A 24,861-nucleotide genomic window follows, 5' to 3' on the forward strand; every position below is an offset into this window, starting at 1 on the left:
CTTCCCTCCCTCCCTCCTTCCTCCCTTCTCTCTCGATCCTCTCCCCTCTCCGTATTCCCTCCTTCCTTCCCTCCCTCCTGCCCGCTGGCCGCTCGTGCACGGTAACTACGGCAACGGTAGTAGGTGGTACAGCTTTCAGTGTCGCGCGCGGTACCGATTCAAGCGGGCACGCGCTCGCCACATTGTTACAGCATCATCATCATCATCATCATCACCTCGTTCTTGTTTTGTGTTTTGGCTCCACGCGCCCGCTGTAGTATGATGAATGGATGAATGAATGAATGAACGAGCGAGCAGCACGCGCCCTGCTGCGCCGGGTCAACGCGGTCAAGTGGCAATTCACTGACGTCACGCCGTCAATAAAAAACAATGATATTAAAGAGGTACTGCAGATTTAAACGTTTTTTGAGCTGTAAACTAAATGATATGACTGTACTGCGATGAAACACATCAATGCTGCTGTTAATATTGATACTGACATTGAAAATGGCTCAACCTGCCATCTGCTGTTTAAAATCAGCCCTGAAAGCTGTGATATGTACCTTTTCTGCATTAAAACGTCTAAAATTGACTACTTATGTTATATTTTCCAAATGTCTCCAACAATGTTCAAACCCAGAGAAATCTGTAATTTTAATCAAGGTAATGGTCCATTTCATTTGGTCACCTGTCAATGGCGTCATATCCCCTTTATGAATGCGTTAGAGTTGTGGTTGTCCATCAGAAACTGTCATAAATTGACATTTTATCCAATTTTAAGCACATTTTTATGATAAACTTTTTAGATCTTGGTCGTTTTTAGCTATATCTTTCAACCAGATGAAGGATTTTAGTCATCGGACGTCTGGATCTTAAGTCATCAGAGAAACAAGCTGAGCAAACGTTAGCATCAGAACAGGTAACAGCCCCTCCCGGCTGTTCTGATGAACACTGATTTTTAACGTGAAACTGCTTTATTCAGTGTTTTTACCGGTTTCTCTGCAGATAATTCAGCTCCTGGTAAAAACATCCTCAATGATGAACACTGAAGGAATCCTTACTGGGATCGTTATGACTGAGAGACCCTTAGTGTCAGAAATGACATATTTGTGTGTTGAAAAGGCCGATGCTGACGTAGAGTCGACCGTTTGGAAGTTGTCTATGTCATAAAATGTGATGGTAGAATGTTAACGGCCTCAGCCTGAAGTGTGAGTCTATGAAACCGCCTGCACTCATTTTCAAATATATACTGATCCAAACAGTTTTAGCTTCAGCAGCTAACAGCAGCGCCGACCTGCTGGCGGAAATCTCTCCGTCTGTGACTGTCTGTGGGAATCCTCTCTGCATTTCATCCTGTAGTTCTGTTCCTCCAGCAGGTCAGTGCTGCTGAAGCTAAAACTGTCTTCATGTGAAAATAAACTAAGTGAAACACAGACAAGTTTATTGAAAATGAGTTCTGGCTTGTTTAAATGTCGTCACACTGTTTGTCTTCCTCTCATTATTATTATTATTATTATTATTATTATTATTATTATCATGCAGTGGGTGGAGTTGAGCTCAAACCTGGGGGAGAAGTTGCACTTTAATAAAATAAGGTATTAAAATGAATAAATCAATCAATGAAATGAAAAAAAATCAAATAATTAAAAAAATAAACAATTATAATTATTTTTTTTATAAATATTTATATACTATTATTTTTGTTGTTGTTATCAGAACTCCTGTATTGTGTTGTCTACTTGTTTTGTGACCTACTATGTACCATTTTTTGTTGAATAAAATTTTGCATTTAAAAAACAAACAAACAAATGTGTGTAAATAATCACATTTAGCAAATTGTACTTATTTTTTTATAACAAAGAAAACAGTTATTCATCTTTTTAAAGAATGTATTGCTGTAAAACGCTTTTGGGAATAATTTAAGCTACTTTGTTTTTGATAAATGTGATGGAAGCTTATTTATTTTTCTATTTGGGATATAATGTTACTTTTAAAATGCAACAATATCAAATATTTCATTATTCACCAAAGAAAATTCCTTAAAGCTGCACTGAAGGTTGATTTGTTCTTAGTCGACTCTCATATACTGAAAAAACAGAAGAATGTAACTTAAAAAAAAAAGTTGTGATAATTATTTTTGTATTGTATTGAATTGTTAGCTAGCATCATGGTCAGTCAGTTTTGGTTCCGACTGAAACAACTATTGGATGGATCTTTATCAAGTTTATAATTTTTGATCCATGAAGGTTTTTATGTTTGTAAAACTTTCATCGAGCCGAGAAAAGAGATTTAAAAATCTGTGACATCATCACAATGTAAAATCTGTGGGCTGAGCGGGAACTTGTGGGGGGGGGGGGGGGGGGGGGTGCCAGCGGGGGAAACACTACTGCGTATATTCACAACGCGGAAGCTAGAAACTTTTTTGCCGTCTGTGCCAGCTGAGCAATTTTCATTAGACTGAATGGGCGCCATTTTTGGTCCAGGATCCAGCTCTTATAATACATCCATGGAGCTAATTAGCAAATGTTAGCATGCTAACACGCTAAACTAAGGGCCCACTTATGCTAGAAAACAACTAGTTCGTACAACATCCACGAGGTGGATTGAAGTTAGCCGCCATATAGAAGAAAAGGAGACACAATATCAAAATGAGTTATTACATTACATTGAAGTCTGTTACTGCATTAGTGTTTGTATCATTAGTAGACTTACTTATAACGCTATTGTTGTTGTTTTTGTATTGTATATTGAATTTCTCTCGCTGCAACTTTCCCATCAGACAGTTATAAACATACTCTGTAGTTTAATGTTTTCATACATGGAACAGTGTTTATCCATAATTTCTAAAAGGACGAGTTCACAATGTTCCAAGTGTGTCTTAAGAACTGGTACTAAGCAGCGGTGCGCACATCTCCAAATCTTGAGATTGTATTAGGTGCACGGTTGTGATAAAGACTAAACAAACAAAACAAAACAACGGCACTCACTAATCCATCTTCTTGTGTTTTTTTATTGTGGACAGATGACAAACATGATGGCTTTATGGTTTTGTTTGTCAAGTGTGTGTTAAACCAGCAGTCAGGTGTCTGTAATCATTCCTCCTGTTCATACTGGATATTAAAGATCCTTCAAATGTGCTTTCAATGGAAGTGATGGAGGATAAAATCCACAGTGTGTCCACACAGTCATTTAAAAGTCTGTGTGAAGCTTCTATTCAGCTTCGGCAGTCTGAGTTAGTCATATCAAGTGGATATCTGACACATTTACAGTCTTTTTAGCATCAAATTCCCTCTTTGTGTTTCCTCGGACAGTGTTTCCCTGTTGAGCTGCAGGTGGAAGTATAGTAACAAAAAGAGGAACTTTGGCACTAAAAAGACTGTAACGTTGAAAGATATCTACTTGATTTGACTCATTTGGACGCTGAAGCTTCATATTAGCTTCAGATAAACTTTTAAATACATTTTTGCACAGAAGGAGGACTGTGGATTTTGTCCTCCATCACTTCCATTGTAAGGTCATTATGAAGGGATCTTCTAATGGTCAGTATGAACAGGAGGAATGATTACAGCAAGAAACACAGGTTTCAGTGACTGTCGTTTTAAGACACAATTGAAAAATTGATCTAACAGATGGACAAAGGGGAAGGGGAACGCTGCAGAAGTGCTTTGAGAAGTTTCTTTGGATGCTTTCAAACACTTTTTTTTCATGAAAGCTTGTTACTATTAGATATGACATGAGCATGAAAAACATGAAAAAAACCAGACGGTTTTCCAAAATGTCTAAATGTTCCTTTAACAGTTTGTTCCATCTGCAGACGGTAAAAAAGACTCGACAGGCCCAGATGGGTAATTGTGAACATTTATTGGTTTTGTTTTGAATTTTAACACTAAAAAGTACCCGCTCTCATTGACTAAAACAGGTAATAAAATAAAAACAAACAAACAAAAAAAAAAGACCATCACCATCGCCTTCATCATCACATCATCATGGCAGACAGTTGTAACTTGGCGTAAATGACATTCAGACGGTGCTGCTGTGATCAACACGGGGCACAAGGTAATACAGCCAAACACATCAGTGAAAAAGTCGAATTCACTGGTGAAAAGTTGGCAATAATTCACTCAAAACTGACATTGGTCACAAAAAGGTCAAAGGTCATATCAGTTTTGAGTTAATTCACATTGACTGACGGACAACTCACATGTCGTCAGGAAAAAAAAATCTTTCCATTTCCTGGCTGAGGTCGATCTGTCCCAACCCTCTCAGTCACTGAACTCCAGCACTTTTGTAAATTTTATTATTAAATGGGAAACTCTGATTTGGTTTGTAGAGTGCTGATTTACAAAACTGGGCACATTTTTTTTTTTATCAAAAGTATTGCATTAAATCCAAAAAACACTGAGATGAACCTCCTTTGACAAACACAAGCAAGTCAGTTCATCAGGATTATACAAGGAGTAGAAATAGCTTTTCAAAATAAAATTTAAAAAAAAAAACCCTTCTAGATTTTAACATCGATCACGTTTCGCTATGTCATTACAAACAGTCTGCTTTAAAGTAAAACAATTTAAAATAATAAAACTTAAAAACACTTAAACATCCCTTTCATCCCCTCATTCTCACTTTTGCATCAAACATTATGAGGACCTCAGATCGTTCCCTGAGGAACTCCTGCATGAAGTTTAAGAAGCTCCAGCTGTACTTCTACAAACTGACCATAAAGGGTTTCTTTAATGAACGCTTTAGGATTTTTTTTTTTTAACGCTAAGGTCCCTCCAGGCTCCCAGTGACTCTCTTGGCTTTTTACTGCAGATTTGATTCCCTTCTTTTACTCTTTTTCACTCCTTCACAGCCTCCTGTTTAAACAAAGAGACTGAACTGGACTAAAATTCTCTCCACATGGGAACCACGCAACCACTTTTCAGAAAACTGCCATCAAATAAAATAAGAATAAACAGGAATCAAGATGTGATATGTACACTTGAATGCGCCTCAGTGCTACAAATGATATGATGTTTGACACAATAAAATATTAACTGATTTCTTGAACGTCCTCCTTTTAATTAATTAAATAACATTTGGAGAGAAATGCATCTGGTGGAAATTATTGTTAAAAGTAATAAAAAATAATTTGACAAGTTGTAAAGTCGTGATGAAGTGCAGATTTGTTTCATGATCGTCGGTATTGATACTTATTGATAGTTTACTCAAAATTATGAAATCTTGTTTTTGTAATTATGACATAATTCTTGATTAAGTGAATTTCATTTTTTCCCCATAATTATAACTTATATGACAATCTCATAATTATGAGAAAAAACATCATAACATTTCTCACAATTATGAGATGGAGATCTCATATTAATGAGACAATATGAGACACTGAGACATAATTATGAGAAAATCTGAAAAATCTAAATTTTTTCCCCTCTTTACCACATAATTATTGACTCAATATCTTATAATTAACAGAAAATATCTTGTAGTTATGTAATACAAAAGTCATAAATTGATATTATTTATTTATTTATTCATTAGGTCCCTGTGTTGTGCAATTAGGGATGAGTATTGTGAGGATTTTATCGATATTTCTATCCGCTTTTTCATTACTAAAGAATTGCTTTTTAAAAAATACATTTTAAAAAAAGAATAATTTCAGAACAGGATTAGAATTGATTTATATTTTAAACAAAACTAAATGTCTTTCTAGAGCAGCAGCAGTAAAGCATCCCTATGTACAATAAATAAAAGATTTTGGAGGTTTTCTGACATCATGGTTTTATATAAACTTTCCTTCCCTTTTGTTTATTTCCAACCAAATGCATTTCTCTCTCTTATGGCTTTGTAAACAAGGACAGGAGGAACAGTGATTGGTTAACATGATGCTGCTGCTGCTGTCAGGGGGGGGAAACCTCATAATCACCGCGGTATCTAATATTCGGCTTTCTTAAAAACACGTCAACACGTTTAAACGCAGCGTTCACTTCAATCAGCAGTAGAAGATGCGGAGATACGAGGTTTTTTCCTCTGACAGCGGCTCTGAGCGTTCTCTCTAATCTGTACACAGTGCAGTGAAGCAGCTGCTGTCCTGTCAAAACCACATAACTGCAGTAGTGGAGGTGAATGTTTGCAGACATTTTTGTGCGTTTTATATTTAAAAGTTAAAAAAGACAAAAAATATATATAGAAGCTGGAGCATCAGACAGCAGAAGAAAAAACACCTGAAATCAGCTGATTATTGGAACGTTTGATTTAAAATTTAAAAAAAAGAAAAGAACAGAATTTAGAAATTAACTTTCTAATGTCAAAAAATTATTTTTCTAATTTTAAAATAATCTGAATTATCAGCCGTCAGCTGCTTTCAGATCAGTATGGAAGTCCACTTCTGCCAAGAAAAGAAAAACAATTATGAAAATTATGAAAGTTCATTCTTGACATTGACGACAGTAGTTGTGATCAAAAACTGTTTAACATAAATCTTTGCAAACCTTTATGCACAAGAGAATAAATGATGGGTCCAAAAACAAAAAATCAGCAACTGAAGCATCAACGCCGATTTTTATTACTTGGAGTACTTTCAATTTCAACTTTTAAGCCAAAAATTGAAGAGAAATCTTTATGATGTTTCATGACAACTGCATCTGCTGCAGACGATCATGTGATTTGAAGTTTCAGAATGGCTGCTAATGGACCAAAAAACATAATCGTATCATTTACCACGTCCAAGACCTCGTACACAGTCAAAATTATGATGGTAGTAAGTAATTTGTCTGACTTACCATCTTATAATTTTGACTTACTACTTTAAAAATTCTCTGAATTCTGACTTTTTGCTTTTTTATGTCATAATTTTGTTACCATCAGCATTTTAATTCCAAACTTTTCAGTTTTTTTAATTGTCTTGGCAGAAATGAACTTCCATATATCAGTGCATCCTGCTGAGTCCTTATAAACCTGTTAAAACCAGAATTATAATTTAAAAGTGCAGAAAGTCCTGAAAGACGGCATTTTCAAATCTTCTGCACACAACTTAAATTCTTGTTAAGATTAAAACTTTAAGGACTTTTACTGCTCCGTGCGAAAGCAACATGGGAGTAAAAATCAAACCTTTAAAACCTGAGAAGTTTCTGTGTTTGCAGTCATGTGGTTTTTATTTTTACCCGACAGCTTCAGCCTCTGTTTTTTAAAAATCTGAGACGCATCCAAAATGAAAACAAAACAGAAAATAGAAAAATACACGTAATGTAGTCAAATATCAACGCCGTACATCTACTGAGGTAATGAGGTCTGTGTGGAAAGAGGAAAAAAAACAAAAAACACTTGAATGAGGTATGTGAATACGTGTTGAGACTGAAAGTGCAACGAAAAAACGAATAAAACAAAAAGATGCTCGGCGTTTGTGGAAAAGCGGTTGTGTAATTCAGATGTTAGGCCCAGCAGACAACAAGCTGAAGTTATTTAAGCAGCGTTCAGAGGCAAAGAAAGAAATTAAACAGTAAGTTAATAGTTATTAATTGTCATCAAATTATAGTGAGTTTTTACTGCGGACACCTTGGTTTATAAATCCGCTGAAATCAAACCCATTTCAAGTTTTCATTTGCTGAATTCCTGATGTTTACTGATGGTAGTCTGATGTTTGTTGCACAGCATCGTCTTATGTTTTAAAATTCACCAAAAGCTCTGAACGTGCGCTCTTCTTCTACAGTTCTTATATTAAAAAACAACAACAAACCAAACTCAGCAGAGTTTGGGCTTCATATTGCTTAAGAGACAAACATTTTTTTGTTCAAACAAGTAAAAACAGAATCACGTTTCGCTAGAAAAAAGTTTAAAACATTTTTAAAAAAAGCATCAAAACGATGGAAACTGATTGTTCGTGCTGAAGCATCGCAGAGCAAAAACAATATTAATACATGAAAATATCATCGTTTATCTGATCCGTCCATCCTCCTCCATCATCATCATCATCCCCATCCCTCCATCCCTTCCTTCAGCCTGGAGGCTACAACCGTTACAGCCCGCGTTGAACTATGGAGCCTTTCAAGGGGAACGGATATGTGAAAATGGAGGAATCATTCAATTAAAAACTCTTGATTCTCACTATGGACCAGTTTGAATTTGATCTTGGACTTTACTTTGAAATATAACACATTTTTATCTTCAACGTTACTTAAACTTCATACGAACGTGGACATCAAGCCGTCACCAAACGTAGGCGTTAAAGTTCATTTTTCTTCTTCAGGTTTTGTCTGATAATTATAGTGCTTCTATAACAATAATTATTAATTTAAGTAAATAAATTGAGTAATTTAAGGATGTTAATAAATTAATAAACTATTCGACAAATTTTAGGGCACAAAATGGTAATTTTGTGTAATTAAGTGAAAATGTCAGAGCTAAACTTCTGCACACAAGTCTTAAATTTGACAAGTGATAATCAGATGTGATATAATTTCAAAAATTTTAAACATGTCTGTCCATGATGTAAGATAATGTTGAAATGTTTAAGTGTAACATTCAGAATTTTTAAAAATTTTGTCAGGAATTAGCTTCCATAGCAACAATTTATCTCTGGGATTTGGGTTAAAAAAAAAAAAATTGCAAAAAAAAAAAAAAAAAAATACCATGAAATTGACAGATTCAGTGTGACAAATGAATGTGGTTCATGAATGTGTGGATGTGAGTAGGACTTCCTGTTGGGCAGAGCGAGTATTTAATCCAGCGTCGTGAGACGTTCAGGAATTTTTTACCTCGTTCATCAGCAACACAAAACGTTTGAGCCGAGCGTCTGTTTGGTCCTGCAGCTCAGAGTTTACCAAAAAGTCTTCAGGATTACTTTAAAAACTGCTCTTTCTTTACGTCTCACTTTGTTGCAAAAAAAGACTGAATTTGTGTAAAATCCTGTAAAATATAACGCCAAAAGTCTTCCCGCCCTTTTTGGATCCCTTTTTTTTTTTTTTTTTTTAAATCTTTTTCCTCATGACAGTTTTCAGGTAAAAGTCCAAAATTTCAGACTTGTGAAAAACAACAAGCTCTGAACGCTGCTGCATCAAATTATTCTTCAAGTTTTTAAAACAAGTTGCTGATTAATCGATTAGTCCGATATTATGACATTATTATAAAGTTGAAAAAACCATAAACAGGTATTTGCACACTTCAATGTGTCTTTAGAGCTGTAAACTAAAGTAAATGACTGTGATGAAACATATCAATGCTGGTGTTAATATTGACACCAAATTTACTAAAAAAAAAAAAAAAAAATTGCCATTTCGTGGGTCGACCGTTCGGGACCTCTCCTGTCACACGCTACACCGCCAGGAGGCCACGCCCCCCCAACAGTCGGTGTGTAGTTACTCTTTAAATATGATTTTCTATTTGCTGCTTTTCTCTGTTTTGTATCATTTGTTTGTTTTTTTGATTAAAAACATCACTTAAGACTCTCTCTGAAATAAAGATGGATATATGTGACATTATTTTGTACATTTTGACTCTTATTTATATCTGATAGATTTACTTACGGAAGCTCATTTCTGCCAAAAAAAGAAAGGACAGAAAGTTAGAAATAATAAAAGATATTCTTTTATCAAAATTTTTGAATTTGTGAATCAAAATCTTGACTTAATATGTTACGTTATGATTTAGTGAGTCAAAATTTTGAGTTACAATCATAATAAATCACATATTTTGTAAAAAAAAAAAAAAAAAAAAAAAAAAAACTACCCTATAATTTCAACTCTTTGTCGTAATAATTGTAATAATTACATCCAGCTTGCATAATGTTGAGATATTCAGTCACATTTTCTTCAATATAAATCACAATTTGTATTTAGTACCTCATAATTTAGGATTACTGTTATTACTGGTATTTCATCCATTCTTTTCTTTTGCTGACAGAAATGTGCTTCCATAAATATTTGATTAATAGAAGAAAAAGGAAACAATCGTTTAGTTGCAGCCAGAAAAACTGTAAAAAAAAAAATAAAAAAAATAAAAAATAAAAAATAAAAATTTCCAGCAGAAAACGCATGTGGTCGTGTTTTGTTTTCAGGAGGTATCTGTGTGTTGACGTGAGGTTTCTGAAACATGACAAGAGTGAAAACTGGACCAACTACGAGGGCGAGATGAAGGAAAGAAGGAAGGAAGGAAGAGGAAGAAAAAACGGAGGAATAAACCGTCGCAGAGTTAAAAACCTTCCTCTTTCTCTTTTTCATCATCAGTTTCTGTCTGAAACGTAAAAACTGTACAACAAAAAAAAAAGGATACAAACTGCTGAGATTCACATTCAACGAGTCCAAACAAACGATGCCACTGACGCACACCGACGAAGTTTATCTTTTCGTTTGTTTGTTTGTTTTCCTGTACGAATAACGAGAGAAGAATCCTCAAAAGTCGTCCGAAAAATGTAAAATATGACAACAAAATGCACAAAAATCCAAAAAATTGAAAAAAAAAAAAAAAAAGAGAGAAAAAGTCTGTTTGTTAAAAAAAAACAATAAAGGGCACTTTAAAAACAAACAGGTAGAAAAATGAAAGGTCACTTCTTCCTGCACGAGTGACGTCCAACAACGCTGTACAGATCCAACACGGTGGGAAACAGGAAACAGGAAACGACTGAGTCTGAGTCCGACTGCTGAGGCGATGAGCTTATTGCAAAAAAATAATATTCACCTGCCGGGACAGAAACTCACCTGCAGCAGCTGGAGGTCGCTTCCTGTTGATGAGGAGGGTTTTTTTTTAAATATTTTACAGGAGGAGAAGAAGAAGAGGAGAATGTTTGTGTGCGTTTTTTTTTTTTAACATGTTTTTTTTTTTTTCCCTTCGTCGTCTCCGATGTGACGCCTCCTCATCGCTTCTTGTTTCTGGGTTCAGTTTTATTTCCATTCATGTGTTTTAGTTTCCTGTTTTATCCTCTTGGAGTGCAGATCTGTTCGCTTTGTTCTGAATATCTTATCGAATCTGTTTTTCTCTCAATATAATTTTTTAAAAAAAAGCTGGTACGTATAAAACGGCAAAGAAATGCTCTTAAAAAATGATCCTAAAATTCTTGACGTGGAAGCTCTGAGTAAAGAAAAATACAAAACATTAAAAACCCACATCTTTAAAAAAAAAGTTTAAATATTTAGAATAATTTTAATTTAACGTTTATATATTTTATTTTTAAAACTCATCAAAACTCTGGTTTTCACAGTTTAAGTAAAATAATAACACTTAATTGTAAGTTTCCTTATTTATCATTAATAATCAGTATAATAACAGTTAATAAATACTTTAAAACAGATCTAAGTGTTATATATATATATATATATATACACACAATTATCTGTTAATATATTTTTTAAAACAAAACTTTTAAACTTTTTAAAGTTGCTTTTACTTTGAAACCTTTGCTAACATCCTATTTCTGTCTTTTCGTATTTTTTTATATGAAATGTGCAATATAAATTAAGTTTTATTTAAACAGAGAATGAATGACAATATAGAAAAACTGTTGTACTGATACAAAATATGTCTTAATAGGAGAAGTTGTTGATAAATATTGTACATTAATAAAAATTACAAAATAAAAAACGTCCTTGTATCTGCTCATAACTTCATGATTGTGTTTTATTACTTATCAAATGTTTCTAGACTGATTATAAACGATAAATAAAAAGGGACTTTAAGTCAAGTGTTACCAATAATTGCACTTTCTCATCATGTATATAGATGTTTATAATATGAACATGAGGAAGATTAGAAGAATATTGATTGTTTTTACAAAAAATAAGAGATAATTTTAGAACTCTGACGCATTTTTACTGAGTAGTTTTATACGTACCGGCCCTTTAAACACTCTTAATGATTTATTTACATCCTGTTTGTTAAATGTATGTTATAAACTGTGACTGTTTATGCTCTTTATGATAAGTTTTTATGAATTGTGAAATCACAAGAGGTGTAAATTAACTGTTTTTTCTTAGTTTACTTCAGTTGTATACATACTGTACTGTATATATATATATATATATATATATATATATACTGTATATACTGTATATATATGTACTATATGCTTGTGTAAAAAACTAATAAAATGTTGGTCACAAACAAAAATTAATTGAACTGTTTAGTTGAATTTTGTTACGTATGAAAATTAACGTTAATTAATGTCTAAAAATGAGGAGACATAAAAGATTCGATAAGAAATTCATTATCGTGTTTCTGATCAACGAGGAACCTGATTGAACACAGAACCATCAATCAGAACCCGAACCGATCAATTTCTGGTCCTGGATGGTTTTTTTTTTCTTTTTGATCCAGAATACAGACGTCGTGAGAGTCGAGTCATGTGACCTTCATCCAGAGAGACGCTCCGATTGGTTCTGTCCGACGAGCACCAACGAGGAGGGATAGACCGATGTTTGATTATCAGCTACTATGAGAATTTAAAGATTGATCTGTTTTAAATTGAGCTTTTATGTGCTGTGAATCTTTTAATGTAAAGCTTCTAGATGTAATGTTTTCAGGATTATATTATAAAAATTGAACATTGTTTTTAATCTTGTTCTGTGAAACACTTTGGGTTCACAATTATAATATGAAACCTTTGCACAAAATCAGTAAAAATCATCTCGTTGTTGGAAAACTGTGATTAAAGGCAGAGTCCATCATTCTGGAGAAAGATTGAACTACACCCCTTCCCTTCATGCTCCTTCAGAAGCTCTGCCCCCCCCCCCCAAAACTCATGGATGCGCATTGCCATGGCAACAACCAAAAGAGAAATATGGAGGACTCCAGAGCGACGCTTCTGCTGTAGAGTCGCTTCTGTTCCTCTCAAGACTTTTCATCACAACAGTCTGTCGTCACTCCGCAGCTCCACCAGCCGACTGAACATTTAGAGTTTGCGCGTCGGCTCCACAGTGTTTGTAGTTATTGATTAATTGATACGGTTAATAAGTTGACAACAGTCATACAGCAGGATGTTTGCTCAGATTACTGAAACAGACTCTGTGAGACCGTCTGTCTGATGATACTGGTCACAGCGTCTCCCATCACCAGTCCTCCCATCATCCAACGGCTGCTGGAGACAGAGACTGTCATGATCACCCCCCCACCCCATCCTGTGCACAAACGCCGCCTGCTGATTGGCTGGAGTAGTGTTGCGCACTGTGGGGAGATATTCACTGACAAAAAGTGTGTTGAACAATCTTTCTCCAGAATCTGACTCTACCGATAATTAACTGTTCAATGATCTGCAGATTGATCACTAATGAAGACGATCATTAGCTGCAGCTCAGACTGGACTTCCTGTTCTGGTCGGTCTATCCCGGGTGATGGGTCAGTGTACCGTGTGTTTGGTGAAACATTTGATTCCTTCAGCTGACGGGAGTTTATCTGCATTTCTAGAAAAAAAAAAAAAAAAAAAAAAAAAAAAATCTTGAGAAAACCGTTTCCAGGCAACATGTCGTGGACTCGGCGTGTCTGTGGTTCTGGTCTGTGTCGGTTCTGTGGATCGTTGGACTCTGTTGAAGCTCTGTTAAGTCTGTTTGTGTCCTCTGATGTTTCCAGTTCAGCCCCAGGTGAGCCGCTCCGTCCCCGGGCCCAGGTTCAGGACCTGCTGGTGGGGTGCTGGGTCCGGATGTGGCTGTGGAGGCGGGTCGCCGAGGAGAACCTCTTCCCGCACTCTGAACAGCGTAACGCCGAGGCGCTGCTGGGCGGGGACGAGGGCGAGGCGGCGGTGTCGGCGGCAGCGTTGTCGGCGGCGTGAGTCTGACGGTGAGCTTTGAGGAGCAACACTCGACTGAACCTCCGACCGCACTCCTCACACTCCGACCAAACCCTCCGCCTCTTCTTCTGCACACACACACACACACACACAGAAACCTGATCAATCCTTCAATCAATCAACAGGAAACAATCAATACATCCTCGTTTATACAGTAAATGCTGACATGTCTGTGTACACGATCAATGACCCCAAAAGCTGCTGATGATCAGATCTGATCGGCTTCTTTTTATTATTTTTTATATGTTCTTTATTTCAGTTACCTTCCTCCCTTTCTCTTCCTCCTCCCCCTCCTCTTCTTCCTCCTCCTCTTCCTCCTCCTCCCTCGTCGCCAGGGGTGACAGCGAGGTCTGGCCGGCCGGTTCGACGCCGTCGCGGCGTTCGTTGGCCGCGTCGATCGCCAGAGCGGCGAGCGTTTCCTTGGCGGTGGCGGCGGCCTCGTCGTCGTCCTCCAGCAGCTGAGACGGCAGCGTCAGGAGGCGATGCAACATGGACGCCGACGAACGCCGACCTGAACTTCCTGTACGGAGAGAGAGAGAGACGGAGAGTCAGAACAAGACGAGCTCCAATGACTCGTCAATCAATCAATTAGTTGCCAACTATTTTGATAATTGATTAATCATTTTAAGCCTTTTTTTAATTGTCTGATTCCAGCTTCTTAAATGTGAATATTTTCATTATTGATTAATCTGCTCAGAGAACTAAAAATATATAAATATATGCAAATATACATGATGTTGCACATTGGGTGAAATACAATTTATCACGAGTTCTATGTGATAAATTCTTGTCTTGATGAATTGTTTTGTCTGCAGCAGTAAACGAGGCGTCTGACAGACAGAACCAGAGCTGCAATCATTAGTCGATCGACATAATATTGATCAAATCAATCAGATAATTAATTAGATAATTAAATAATAGTTTCAGTCAAGAAAAAATGTCAAAAGATTTGCAGGTTTCAGCTTCTCTAATGTGAGGATTTTAAACGGTTAACTGAATATTTTGGATTTTTAAGAGTTGAAGACAAAACTATTAATCAATAATGAAAACAATCATTAGTTGGAGCTCTAAACAAAAGTCAAAGACATTCGGTTTACTGTCTGACAAAGAAAAGCATCAAATTCTCACATTTGAAAAGCTGCATGTCAGCAGCATGTCTATTATTGACGACTAATAAAACATTTTTTTCAATTTTCTGTTTTCTAATCAATGAATCGTTGCTGCCGACACGACGACAAACTAACTGAGAAAAACCTTCTGTGAGCAGAAAACTCAACAAACTTCAAGTATATTAAAATCTCCTCAGATATGAACTAAATGTTCTGTCTGATTGATGAATGATGTCATCATCCTGCAGGGTTTTTTTTGTTTGTTCCTCAACAAAGTTTTGAGCCTGTTGTTTATTTATCTTTAACGTGTTTAATATGACTCATTATTAAAGGGACAGATTTTTATTTGACTATTATCTCTTCACAAAGAGACTTCCTGATTAAATGAAGGTTAAATGAACTTGTTGTATTTGTGTTTCTGTTGTTATTTTCAAAGTATATTTTTTGTTAATGAAAAATAAAGGAGAAAAAAAAGGAAAATGGTTTCAATGTGTGTGAGGATGAAGTTTAAGATCAATACACTGATTGATAATGACATCATGTGTCCAGTAGAGGGCAGCGCAGAGAAACTAAACAGCACACAGTGATGAGATGAAGCTGCAGCAGGAGGCTCACTGTTTCCACTACAGATAAACAAAAATAACATTTTACTGCAAAAAAACAGAACTGAAACTTCAGATTTTATTTTTTTAAAGAGCTGCAGCAGCTGCAGGATCATCATCATCATCATCATCATCGTCGTCGTCATCTCACACAGCTACAAGCAGCACAACTGAACAAAGCTCAGACGTCCAGTTTAATGACCAGACTGGTTCCTACAGACTGCTGCTAGTTAGCGTTAGCTTCCTGCAGGCAAAACTAAGTAGAATCTGAACTTAAGCTGCAACTAACGATGATTTTCATTATCGATTATTCTGCTGATTGTTTTCTTTATTAATAGTTTTGTCTTTAAAATGTCAAAAAAAAAAGTGAAAAATGCCATCACAACATAACTCAAGTTTATACATTCAAAAGTTCATTTTATTTATTTTTTAGCAGGAAAAACAGCGCAGCAACGTTAATCACTAGCAGCTGCAGGTCTGGCTCAGTTTAAGGTCTCCTGCTGTCCTGCAGTGACGACAAAACCAATAAAATAAAAAAAAACAAGACAAGCAGAGAATTAAAGTTGACGAGTTAGACAAAAGAAAAAAATATACATGTTTTTCACAGTGTTTCCATCATGTCTATAACCAGCAGTCAGGTGTCTGTAATCATTCCTCCTGTTCATACTGGACATTAAAAGATCCTTCAAATGTGCTTTCAATGGAAGTGATGGAGGATAAAATCCACAGTGTGTCCACACAGTCATTTAAAAGTCTGTGTGAAGCTTCTATTCAGCTTCAGCAGTCTGAGTTAGTCATATCAAGTGGATATCTGACACATTTACAGTCTTTTTAGCATCAAATTCCCTCTTTGTGTTTCCTCGGACAGTGTTTCCCTGTTGAGCTGCAGGTGGAAGTATAGTAACAAAAAGAGGAACTTTGGCACTAAAAAGACTGTAACGTTGAAAGATATCTACTTGATTTGACTCATTTGGACGCTGAAGCTTCATATTAGCTTCAGATAAACTTTTAATACATTTTTTGCACAGAAGGAGGACTGTGGATTTTATCCTCCATCACTTCCATTGTAAGGTCATTATGAAGGGATCTTCTAATGGTCAGTATGAACAGGAGGAATGATTACAGCAAGAAACACAGCTTTAATGTTCATTTGGGCTCCTGACTGTTGGTTTAAGACACTTGAAACATGGTGAACTCGTCCTTTAAGCTTAAGAAGCTATATCATGTAACTATTCTGCATTAAAATGTCTAAACTAGACCTATGTTATATATTTTGATGAGTTGTGTACTTACATTATGCCAAATGTTTCCAACAACAGTTGGTTTAATTTGGTTGCCTGTCAATGGCGTCATATGGCGAAAGAGTAAACACACACAAGATGATGATCCTCTTTGTGCGCATGCATTAGTGTTGTGGTTGTTCACCAGAAACTGTCATAAATTGAGTTTTATTCAGTTTTAAGCCACATTTTTATGATAAACTTCTTAGATTTTGGTCATTTTTAACTATATCTTTTAACCGGATGAAGGATTTTAGTCATCAGACGTCTGGATCTTCAGTTATCAGAGAAACAAACTGAGCAAACGTTAGCAGCAGCTCAGCTAACAGCCCCTCCGGACGTCCTGTGTCGGTGAAACACTGATTTTTTTAACGTGAAACAGCTTTATTCAGTGTTTTTAAAAAAGGTTTTAATCACCGAGTCTGTTTGTTCTGGAGAGGAGGAGACCTCTGTGGATAATTTGACTCCCAGTAAAAACATCCTGAACAATGTGGTGGAGGAATCCTAACTGGGAGAAGCTGGTTGTTTAACAAAGACAACAACTCCCATGATCCCACGCTACACTTCACGACATCATCACACTCTGTGTTTGGTTATTGTTTTAAACGAGAGACCTCTAGCAGCTGAAAGTACGGATCATGTGTTTAACAACTTGAGCCCCATTTTTGTTCACATTCAGTCAAACAGTTTCCATTAAAGTCGTGTGAATCAGCTGTTAGCAGTGATCACTGATCACTGTCATACTGAAGAAAAGGCAGGTTCTGTTATTTATTTATTCTCTTATTTCCAAGCTGAGGTTTATGGAGGTTTATTTGTGATGCATCAGAGATCATAATATCCTCAGGAAGTGTCAGTCACACTGAAACTAAAAATGTGTTTCACATCTGTGTTCAGATTTGAGTTATGACTCAAAGAAGGAGGACGAGTTTTGAGGCAAAGTATTAATCTGAATCAAAATGATGTCATTTCTGAATAATAACTGAAATTATAAACGAATCTGTGCTGGACACGATGAAGGACATTAAAATGTGTCTGGAATAAAAGCATTTAGTGTTTTAAACGTGTGTTGGAGCAGCTCAGGAGATGCTCCTCACCTGTGGGGCTGTGGGGGGGTCCAGGTGAGAGTCCGGACCCAGCGGTCTTGGCCCCTCCCCCGGCGTTCCTGTGGCTGTCCTCTTCGTCGGGGGAGAACACCTCCATGTCCTCCAGCGGCATCCAGCGGGGGTCCTGCTGGGGGGAGGAGGGGGAAGGCTCTAGGGTCACTGAAGGGGCAGGGAGAGGCTGCACCTGCTGTACCCCTCCCTCACTGAGGCTCCGCCCACCGCTACCTCCCCCTCCTCCTCCTCCTCCTCCCCCATCTCCCCCGAGCTCTTTGATCTGCCAGACGTCGCTGCACCACTTCTGACCGAAGACCTTGTCCAAGATGGGAACCCAGTCCTGGGAGACCGACAGGACGGGGGGGCGGTCCGGGTCTGAGGGGGGGCAGATTCACAATTAGTAAATAGGCTGCACTTTTCTACCTTAACTGACAAAACACTTTAAGCCTCTCACACACACACACACACACACACTGACCCTAACCTTAACCACTGACCCAAAAATCAGATTTTTCCCCCGATTGGGGACATGGCTTTTGTTTGTTTCCTTATGGTTGGGCGGGTTGGGGCGGCTGTGCCTCAGGAGGTAGAGCGAGTCGTCCACCAATCAGAAGGCTCCTCCAGTCCGCCTGTCGAAGCGTCCTAGGCCAAGATACTGAACCCTAAATTGTAACTGCTGTGTGTGTGTGTGTGAATGTTGGCGTGTGTTGTAAAGCGCTTTAAGTGGTCAGTAGACTAGAAATGTGCTATATAAAAGCTCTATATAAAAGCTCATTTAGCATTTACATTATGGACAGGAAGAGCCGGGGATCGAACCACCAACCCTGCGATTAGTGGACGACCCGCTCGACCTCCTGAGCCACAGACGCCCAACTTTAACTTTATTGTTTCTGAAACAAACAGAGTTTTGGACTGAAAGCTGCTGACAGACGAACAAATCAGCCAACATGGAGATGGGTCACAGAGTCCAGGGGGGGTGGAGGGGGGGCAGACTGAGACCTGCACATATAACTTGGACCTGAACACACATGTGTGGCAATAAAAGACTAAAATAAGAGACTCAAACTAAAACAAGCACGTTCAGCCTTCAGGGACTAAAACCAGCCGAGTCATTTAGGAAATAATGTCAGTGTGACGTACAAGTCTTCAAAATTCTCTTCAGTCTAATCAGACATGATCAGCGTGGGAGAAAACGGTGTGTTTAGAGGTGAGAGGACAATATAAACTGAGAAGTGAAGAGAATCGATGTGAGGAACAAGTTGAAGGAGGTAAAAAGATGACAAAAAAAGCTTTGAAAAGAACCAAAACTTATTTTAGGAAAAATCAGTCGTCAGCTTCCCAAAACCTTCTGGACTACGACAACCCGCGAGGGGTTTTCAGGGAAGTACGAAGGGAGGACGTTTCTCTTCTTTTGTTAATAGTAAAAGTAAAGTTAGGCTTTGTTGTCGGCTTCCTGACTAATTTTTAAGAGGGAGCGAGAGAGTGGCGGTGGTGGAGCGAGCTAGAGAGTGAATGAAGAGGGAGCAGCGGTGGCGAAAACAAAGCCAGTGAGTGAAATATTTTGTGTCGTTTTGTTTTATAGAAATAAAAAAAACATCAAACACTCAGCAGATGATTTACTGTGGAGACAGACGCTCATTCATTCATCACATCCAACTCATCAGTAAGAACAACAGAACGAACTCCTCCTGGGTCTCATCTGCAGGATCTACCTGGTTCCTCAGATGGAAACACAAACAGCTTAGTTTCTCACATTAGTTCCTCTGATTCCAACGTACCTGAACTTTTTAGACAAGCGTGTGGCGTTCAGGAATAAAATGTTGTTCTTTGAGCGAGAAGTTTGGATTGATTTTTTTTTTTTTTTCCATTTGGGGGAAGCAGAAGAAGCAGAAACATATTACACCGTTTCTGCAGCTTCACCGAGTTAAATTTAAGACTTTTTAAAGACATTTTAATACCACAGAGAACATTTACACATTTAGTGCCTGTTTTATGTTAAAATGTTATGAAAGACATTAATAAAAAACATTAGTGATGATAAAGCCTGGAATTATTTAGCAGATGCAATGTGAAATAAATGTCTGTTTATTTAAATTTATGTCACATTTGTGTCATTACTTCCTGTCAGTATATAACAATATAATATATATTATAACTAATGACTCATTAATTAGCAGCAGATAAACGATGGAGAAAAAATAACGTCCCGCCAGTTTTTGCTAAAATTACATTAAAAACATCTTTTAACTAACATTCGTGCCTTCAGCAGGATACATATTAATATTTAAGACCTTCATGAATGAAATGAAAGACTTTTAAACACTTTGAGGCCTTTTTTGAGGAAACCAACAACTAAATCAACGACTAAAAGCTGTTGATATAAACATATTGGTTATTGATTGATTAATTGCACTCACCGTCTCTATCTGGTGTCTTCTTGGACTCTGTGACTTCAGTGAGCTCCTCTCGGGCGTCCTCAGAGCCGCTGGGTGACACCGAGTCGTTCTCCGACCCCCTCCGCCTCCCCCCGGCTCCTCCTCCTCCTCCTCCTCCTCCCCCTCTCCCCTTCTCTCCTCCACCACCTCCTCCTCCTCCTCCCGCACTTCCTCCTCCTCCTCCTCCTCTCTCGGAGCTCTTGTCCAGTCTCTCCTCCAGGACGTGCTGCTCTTTCTCCATCTTGGTGATCTCCAGCAGGAGGTCATCAAATGAAGCCTCCACGATCTTTGTCAGCTCGCACACAGCGAAGTCCAGGACCTGCTCCATGACCGACTTCAGCTGGTCTGCAGGAGAGAAGATCATCATCATCAGTATCATATAATCATCTGTGTGGACATCTGGGAGTCCATTATTGTCTTTATGTTGAAACGTTTCTGGACAAAAACAGTTTTAGAGTCGAATACATGAAGAAAACTTCAGTGTTTTATCGACTGATTCATTGATTTTATTTCCACAGTGAAACAACCTTTGTAGATAAAGTTCACAACGTACAAACAGCAGCATATTTGTTTTATTTGAACGTCTTCCTGTGGATATTACACTTCAGAGACACTCAGAGACACTAAAGCCTTATCCTGACAGGATGAACGTCACAGGGGGAGGTGGGGAATGAAATAATTTAACTCATTGTAACCCTGAGGGAAATGACAGGATCTGGTCTGTACATATGGACATTCAGCAGGACAAAGCCAAAGAATCCCCCCCCCCCTCCCCCTCCCCTGCCCAACCTCCCCCCTTGGCTTTCTTTCAGCAGAAACAACTAATGAAAACAACACTGACATCAGCTTTAAGTTGATATGTTGAACTTGTTAGCAAACAGTTGCTTATTTCCACATCCAGCAGTTACGGAGCAACATTATCATTCATGTGGAGTCGTGTTTCTGTCCACCTGGTGAATGTAAGTCCAATATTCACTCTCTTTTAGTTCTGTTTTTACTCTCTTAAATTTACTCTGATAAATGCTCCACTATGTTCACCAGCTAGTCTACAGCTAACTGTGTACAGTGACTTTTTACAGCTTTTTTTCTATGAAAACGACGCTATGAGACGCTGAGAGTGAACCAGAACAGTAAAGTTGCAGCCGGAAAGATAAACAATGAGCTGAAACTCACTATAAAGCTCCGTAAAGCCGAGAGGAGCTGCAGAGTCTCTGATAATTCTCTGTAGGTTCATCACTACGAGCCACAACCAACACTGTCACTGTATAGATCAGACTGTGGAGCAACAGAAATATATGTTATTATAGAAATATGTTATATACGCTTTAACACTGACACTTCCTGAGGATGTCAGTATCTCTCATCATGTCCAGCAACAATAAACCTGCAGAACCTGAACCTGAGAATCATCACATTGAAGTTTTCTTCAGTATCACAGTGATCAGTGACAGTTGTCTGCAGACCGTTAATAGAGACTGTTTGACTAAATGTAAATAACCGCTCAGTGTGTCAGAGTCTGAAAGCCTCTATTGTAGAGTAACGCCTCATAACCATCTCTGCCTGGAGGGCTTCATGCCTTTGGTCGTGTGTGTGTGTGTGTCTGCAACTAACCTCACATACTACTGAACCCATCAGCCTCATATCTTTTGTGCACATTTCATCATCTTCATCATTTTATTTTTATATGCGGAAAACACATTGAAGGAGAATCAACAATAAATGCAAACTAAAATCAAATAGCAATAATATAATAATAATATAATCAAATGCCTTTTATTAAATCAAATAATTAATTTCTTCCACTGCACTGTAAACTTTATTCTTGTATTTTCTATTTTAGCTTGTTTTTATGTTCTGTTCTCTTTAATAAACTGTTTTAATTGTATTTAATTGTCCTTTGATGGTTTGTTTCTTTTGCACTTTGTCTTGATGCTTTTAATGTTTAATGAAACGCCTAAAAGAAGAATACATGGATATATCGATTAAAAACAAATTAACAATGTTAGAAAGTAAAAGTGTAGGAATTGACAATGAGAGAGAAATAAATACAAATCAACAAAAAAAAACCAAATCAAAGTGAAACATGGAAGAAAGAAAAATAACAGGAGTGAAAATTTATATTCACTTTTTTTTCTAGAGCAACAATTATTTTCATTAATTAATTAATCGATCAGTTGTTTGGTCTTTAAAATGTCAAAATGTTAAAAAAAAAAAAATGCTGATCAGTGTTTCCCAAAGACGACGTCATCAAACGTCTCGTTTTGTCCACAATTCACAGATCTTCAGTTTACTGTCAGAGACGAAAGAAACCAGAAAATATTCACATTTAACAAACTGCAAACACAGAATTTGGACTTTTTATCTAAAAAAATGACTCAAAACAATTCATTGATTAACAAAATAGTTGGTAATTAATTTAATAGTTGACAACTACACATTGCAGCTTTTTTTTTTTTCCAATATTGTTATGACATCACTGATCCTCCATACATTCATACACACATCTGTCCTAAAACTCTATTATTACTACTTGAAACTGGACCGGCGGAGACGTCAGTTCCCTCTGATCTAAACATATAAAATAAAAACCAACAAACATTTCCTCATCAACAAACGCTCTCTGCCAAGTGGACTCATAAATGTACAGCTGCGTTTTCCCCAAACATCCTCCAGTCCATGAACGCATCACTGAACATCACGTGCAAAAAAGACAAAAATGTTTTTATCAAAGAAACTCAGTGACAAGTAAAAACCATCCAGCACACGTCCATCTGTCCACTGGCCTCCAATAAAACATGTGACCTTTCTGTCATGCTGTCATGTGACCTGCAGACACAGGATGACCCACTTTCCTCTTTTAAAAATAATAAATAATGAAACCGTTAATTCCCTCTCACTGACAAACAAACAGACCAATGAGCTGCTGACTGTCAGTCACTGTGTGTGTGTGTGTGTGTGTGTTACAGAGCGACAGACGGCGTTATGTCTCGGTGCAGATGGCGACACAGACGTCCACATTTGTCATATCTGACTAATAAGTACACAGTTAATACTAATCTGCAGCGGCTGAATTCACGAGTTTCTGCAGGTTCATCAAGTTAAAATGAAGAAGTTTTAAAGAGGAAGTGTTCTGCTGCTTTATCAAATCCCTCATCATGTTATAATTCTTGCTGTTTTATGTTTCATTCAGAGAGCTGGATAGAGAGGGGACTGGTTTTTAACCAGTGACGGCTGCAGAACAAGCAGGTGCCAACAGAAACTCTGATGGAGCAGCGGTTATGACGGTTTGATCATTTTACTTTTACATGTTGGTGTGTTTTTAAGGAATTAATGTATATGCAGTTTGACTTGTTGTGTCATTTGACGTGTAAACACATTTGCTCCCCCTGACGGCTGCTGTGGCGTGATCCACCCTGAAACTGACCTGAAGATGAAGGTTTATTATTTATTACATATACGATCATTCACAGTTGGTATTTCCCATCTACTCAGTACTGACCAGTACTGTAGTCACTGGTTTATTATCTCCGGCTGGCTCCAAACAGAAGAGGGCGGAGCTTAAACGTCTTCACCTTCTGTTCGACCTGCAGGAACCTCCAGGCCGACATGTTATCACATCTTACACAGCTGATAAAAGTCTCCAAGCAGGTGTGTTACCATTAGTTTATGTTACTATGATACTGTTGGTTACTGGTAACAGCAATCTGGCGCCAACCCCCTAACATCTCTTTAACTTTAGGTTCCCATCAGGATTGAGACCCTCAGATGCATGAGGAAGAGGAGGGGAAGAGGAGAGGACAAGAATGTTTTTGTGTTTGTTTTTCCCAGATTAGATCATAAAGGTGTGTTGTGTCTGAGATCGAAGGCGTTCTTTGGTTTTGGATTCCAGGAGAATCCACGGCTGTGTTCCAGTGTATTAAAATGCCTTCACTGTAACGGCATTTCAAGCAGACTGCAGCCAGCATGCCTTTGTAAGGGAGCAGTGAACACTTTGCCAAACTCTACTGTTTTGCATCAGTCTGGTTTTAAACTCTGAAACATTTGAACGTGCCATTTTCAATGAAGGCATTTTAATAGATCCTCTGCTGTTTGAAGAGATTATTTTTATTTTCTGCTAATTGTAGGTTGCCGGTCCTTCCATCGGTAGCCTGATAAACCACCTAGAAAGCAGAATCTGAACATTATTGCTGCATAAGTGATGATCAACAACGAATCCCACCGTCAGACTCTGGCAGAAAGGTTTCTCTCTGGGAAGGAGACCTGGATGATCCCGGAGTGGCGGTCCAAGGAGGACCTGCATGTCTCCAAATCTACTTATCTATTATAAATAAAACCAACTCACTTTACATTTACCTGTCATATTTAAAGAGAATCCAAGCACTCAGTATTAAATTTCTTTATATTTGAACCTTTAAAAAAGTTTTAAAAATGATGTAATTTAACCTGCAGACACCTGGTTTCATTTAAATAATTTTAATTAACAGATTCAGAACCAAGCTGAAACAATGACTCTGCTACTGTAACTTGGTTTGGAATTGTTTTTAAATTAAGTATTAATATTATAATTATTATTACTACTATTAATAGTACTGTT

General features: G+C 37.5%; 1 protein-coding gene and 1 long non-coding RNA gene across 2 annotated transcripts; one reads left to right on the top strand and one right to left on the bottom strand.

The window, feature by feature from the left end:
* Positions 1–13,366: 13,366 nt before the first annotated feature.
* On the bottom strand, positions 13,367–20,634 carry si:dkeyp-113d7.10 (zinc finger protein ZAT1). The gene is made up of 5 exons (XM_042393698.1): positions 20,466–20,634; positions 20,250–20,381; positions 17,830–18,207; positions 14,008–14,264; positions 13,367–13,812 (listed from the first exon to the last, which is right to left on the bottom strand). Exons 1-5 carry the CDS (start codon positions 20,632–20,634, stop codon positions 13,567–13,569), a joined length of 1,182 nt encoding a protein of 393 aa, XP_042249632.1. The 3' UTR covers positions 13,367–13,566.
* Positions 20,635–23,833: 3,199 nt separating this feature from the next.
* On the top strand, positions 23,834–24,587 carry LOC121884579. Its single transcript, XR_006092379.1, has 3 exons — positions 23,834–23,915; positions 24,007–24,238; positions 24,392–24,587. It is a non-coding gene; the product is annotated as an uncharacterized LOC121884579 (long non-coding RNA).
* The last annotated feature ends 274 nt before the right edge of the window (positions 24,588–24,861 follow it).

Source organism: Thunnus maccoyii, chromosome 18, assembly GCF_910596095.1.
Source record: "Thunnus maccoyii chromosome 18, fThuMac1.1, whole genome shotgun sequence".
Classification (NCBI taxonomy): domain Eukaryota; kingdom Metazoa; phylum Chordata; class Actinopteri; order Scombriformes; family Scombridae; genus Thunnus; species Thunnus maccoyii.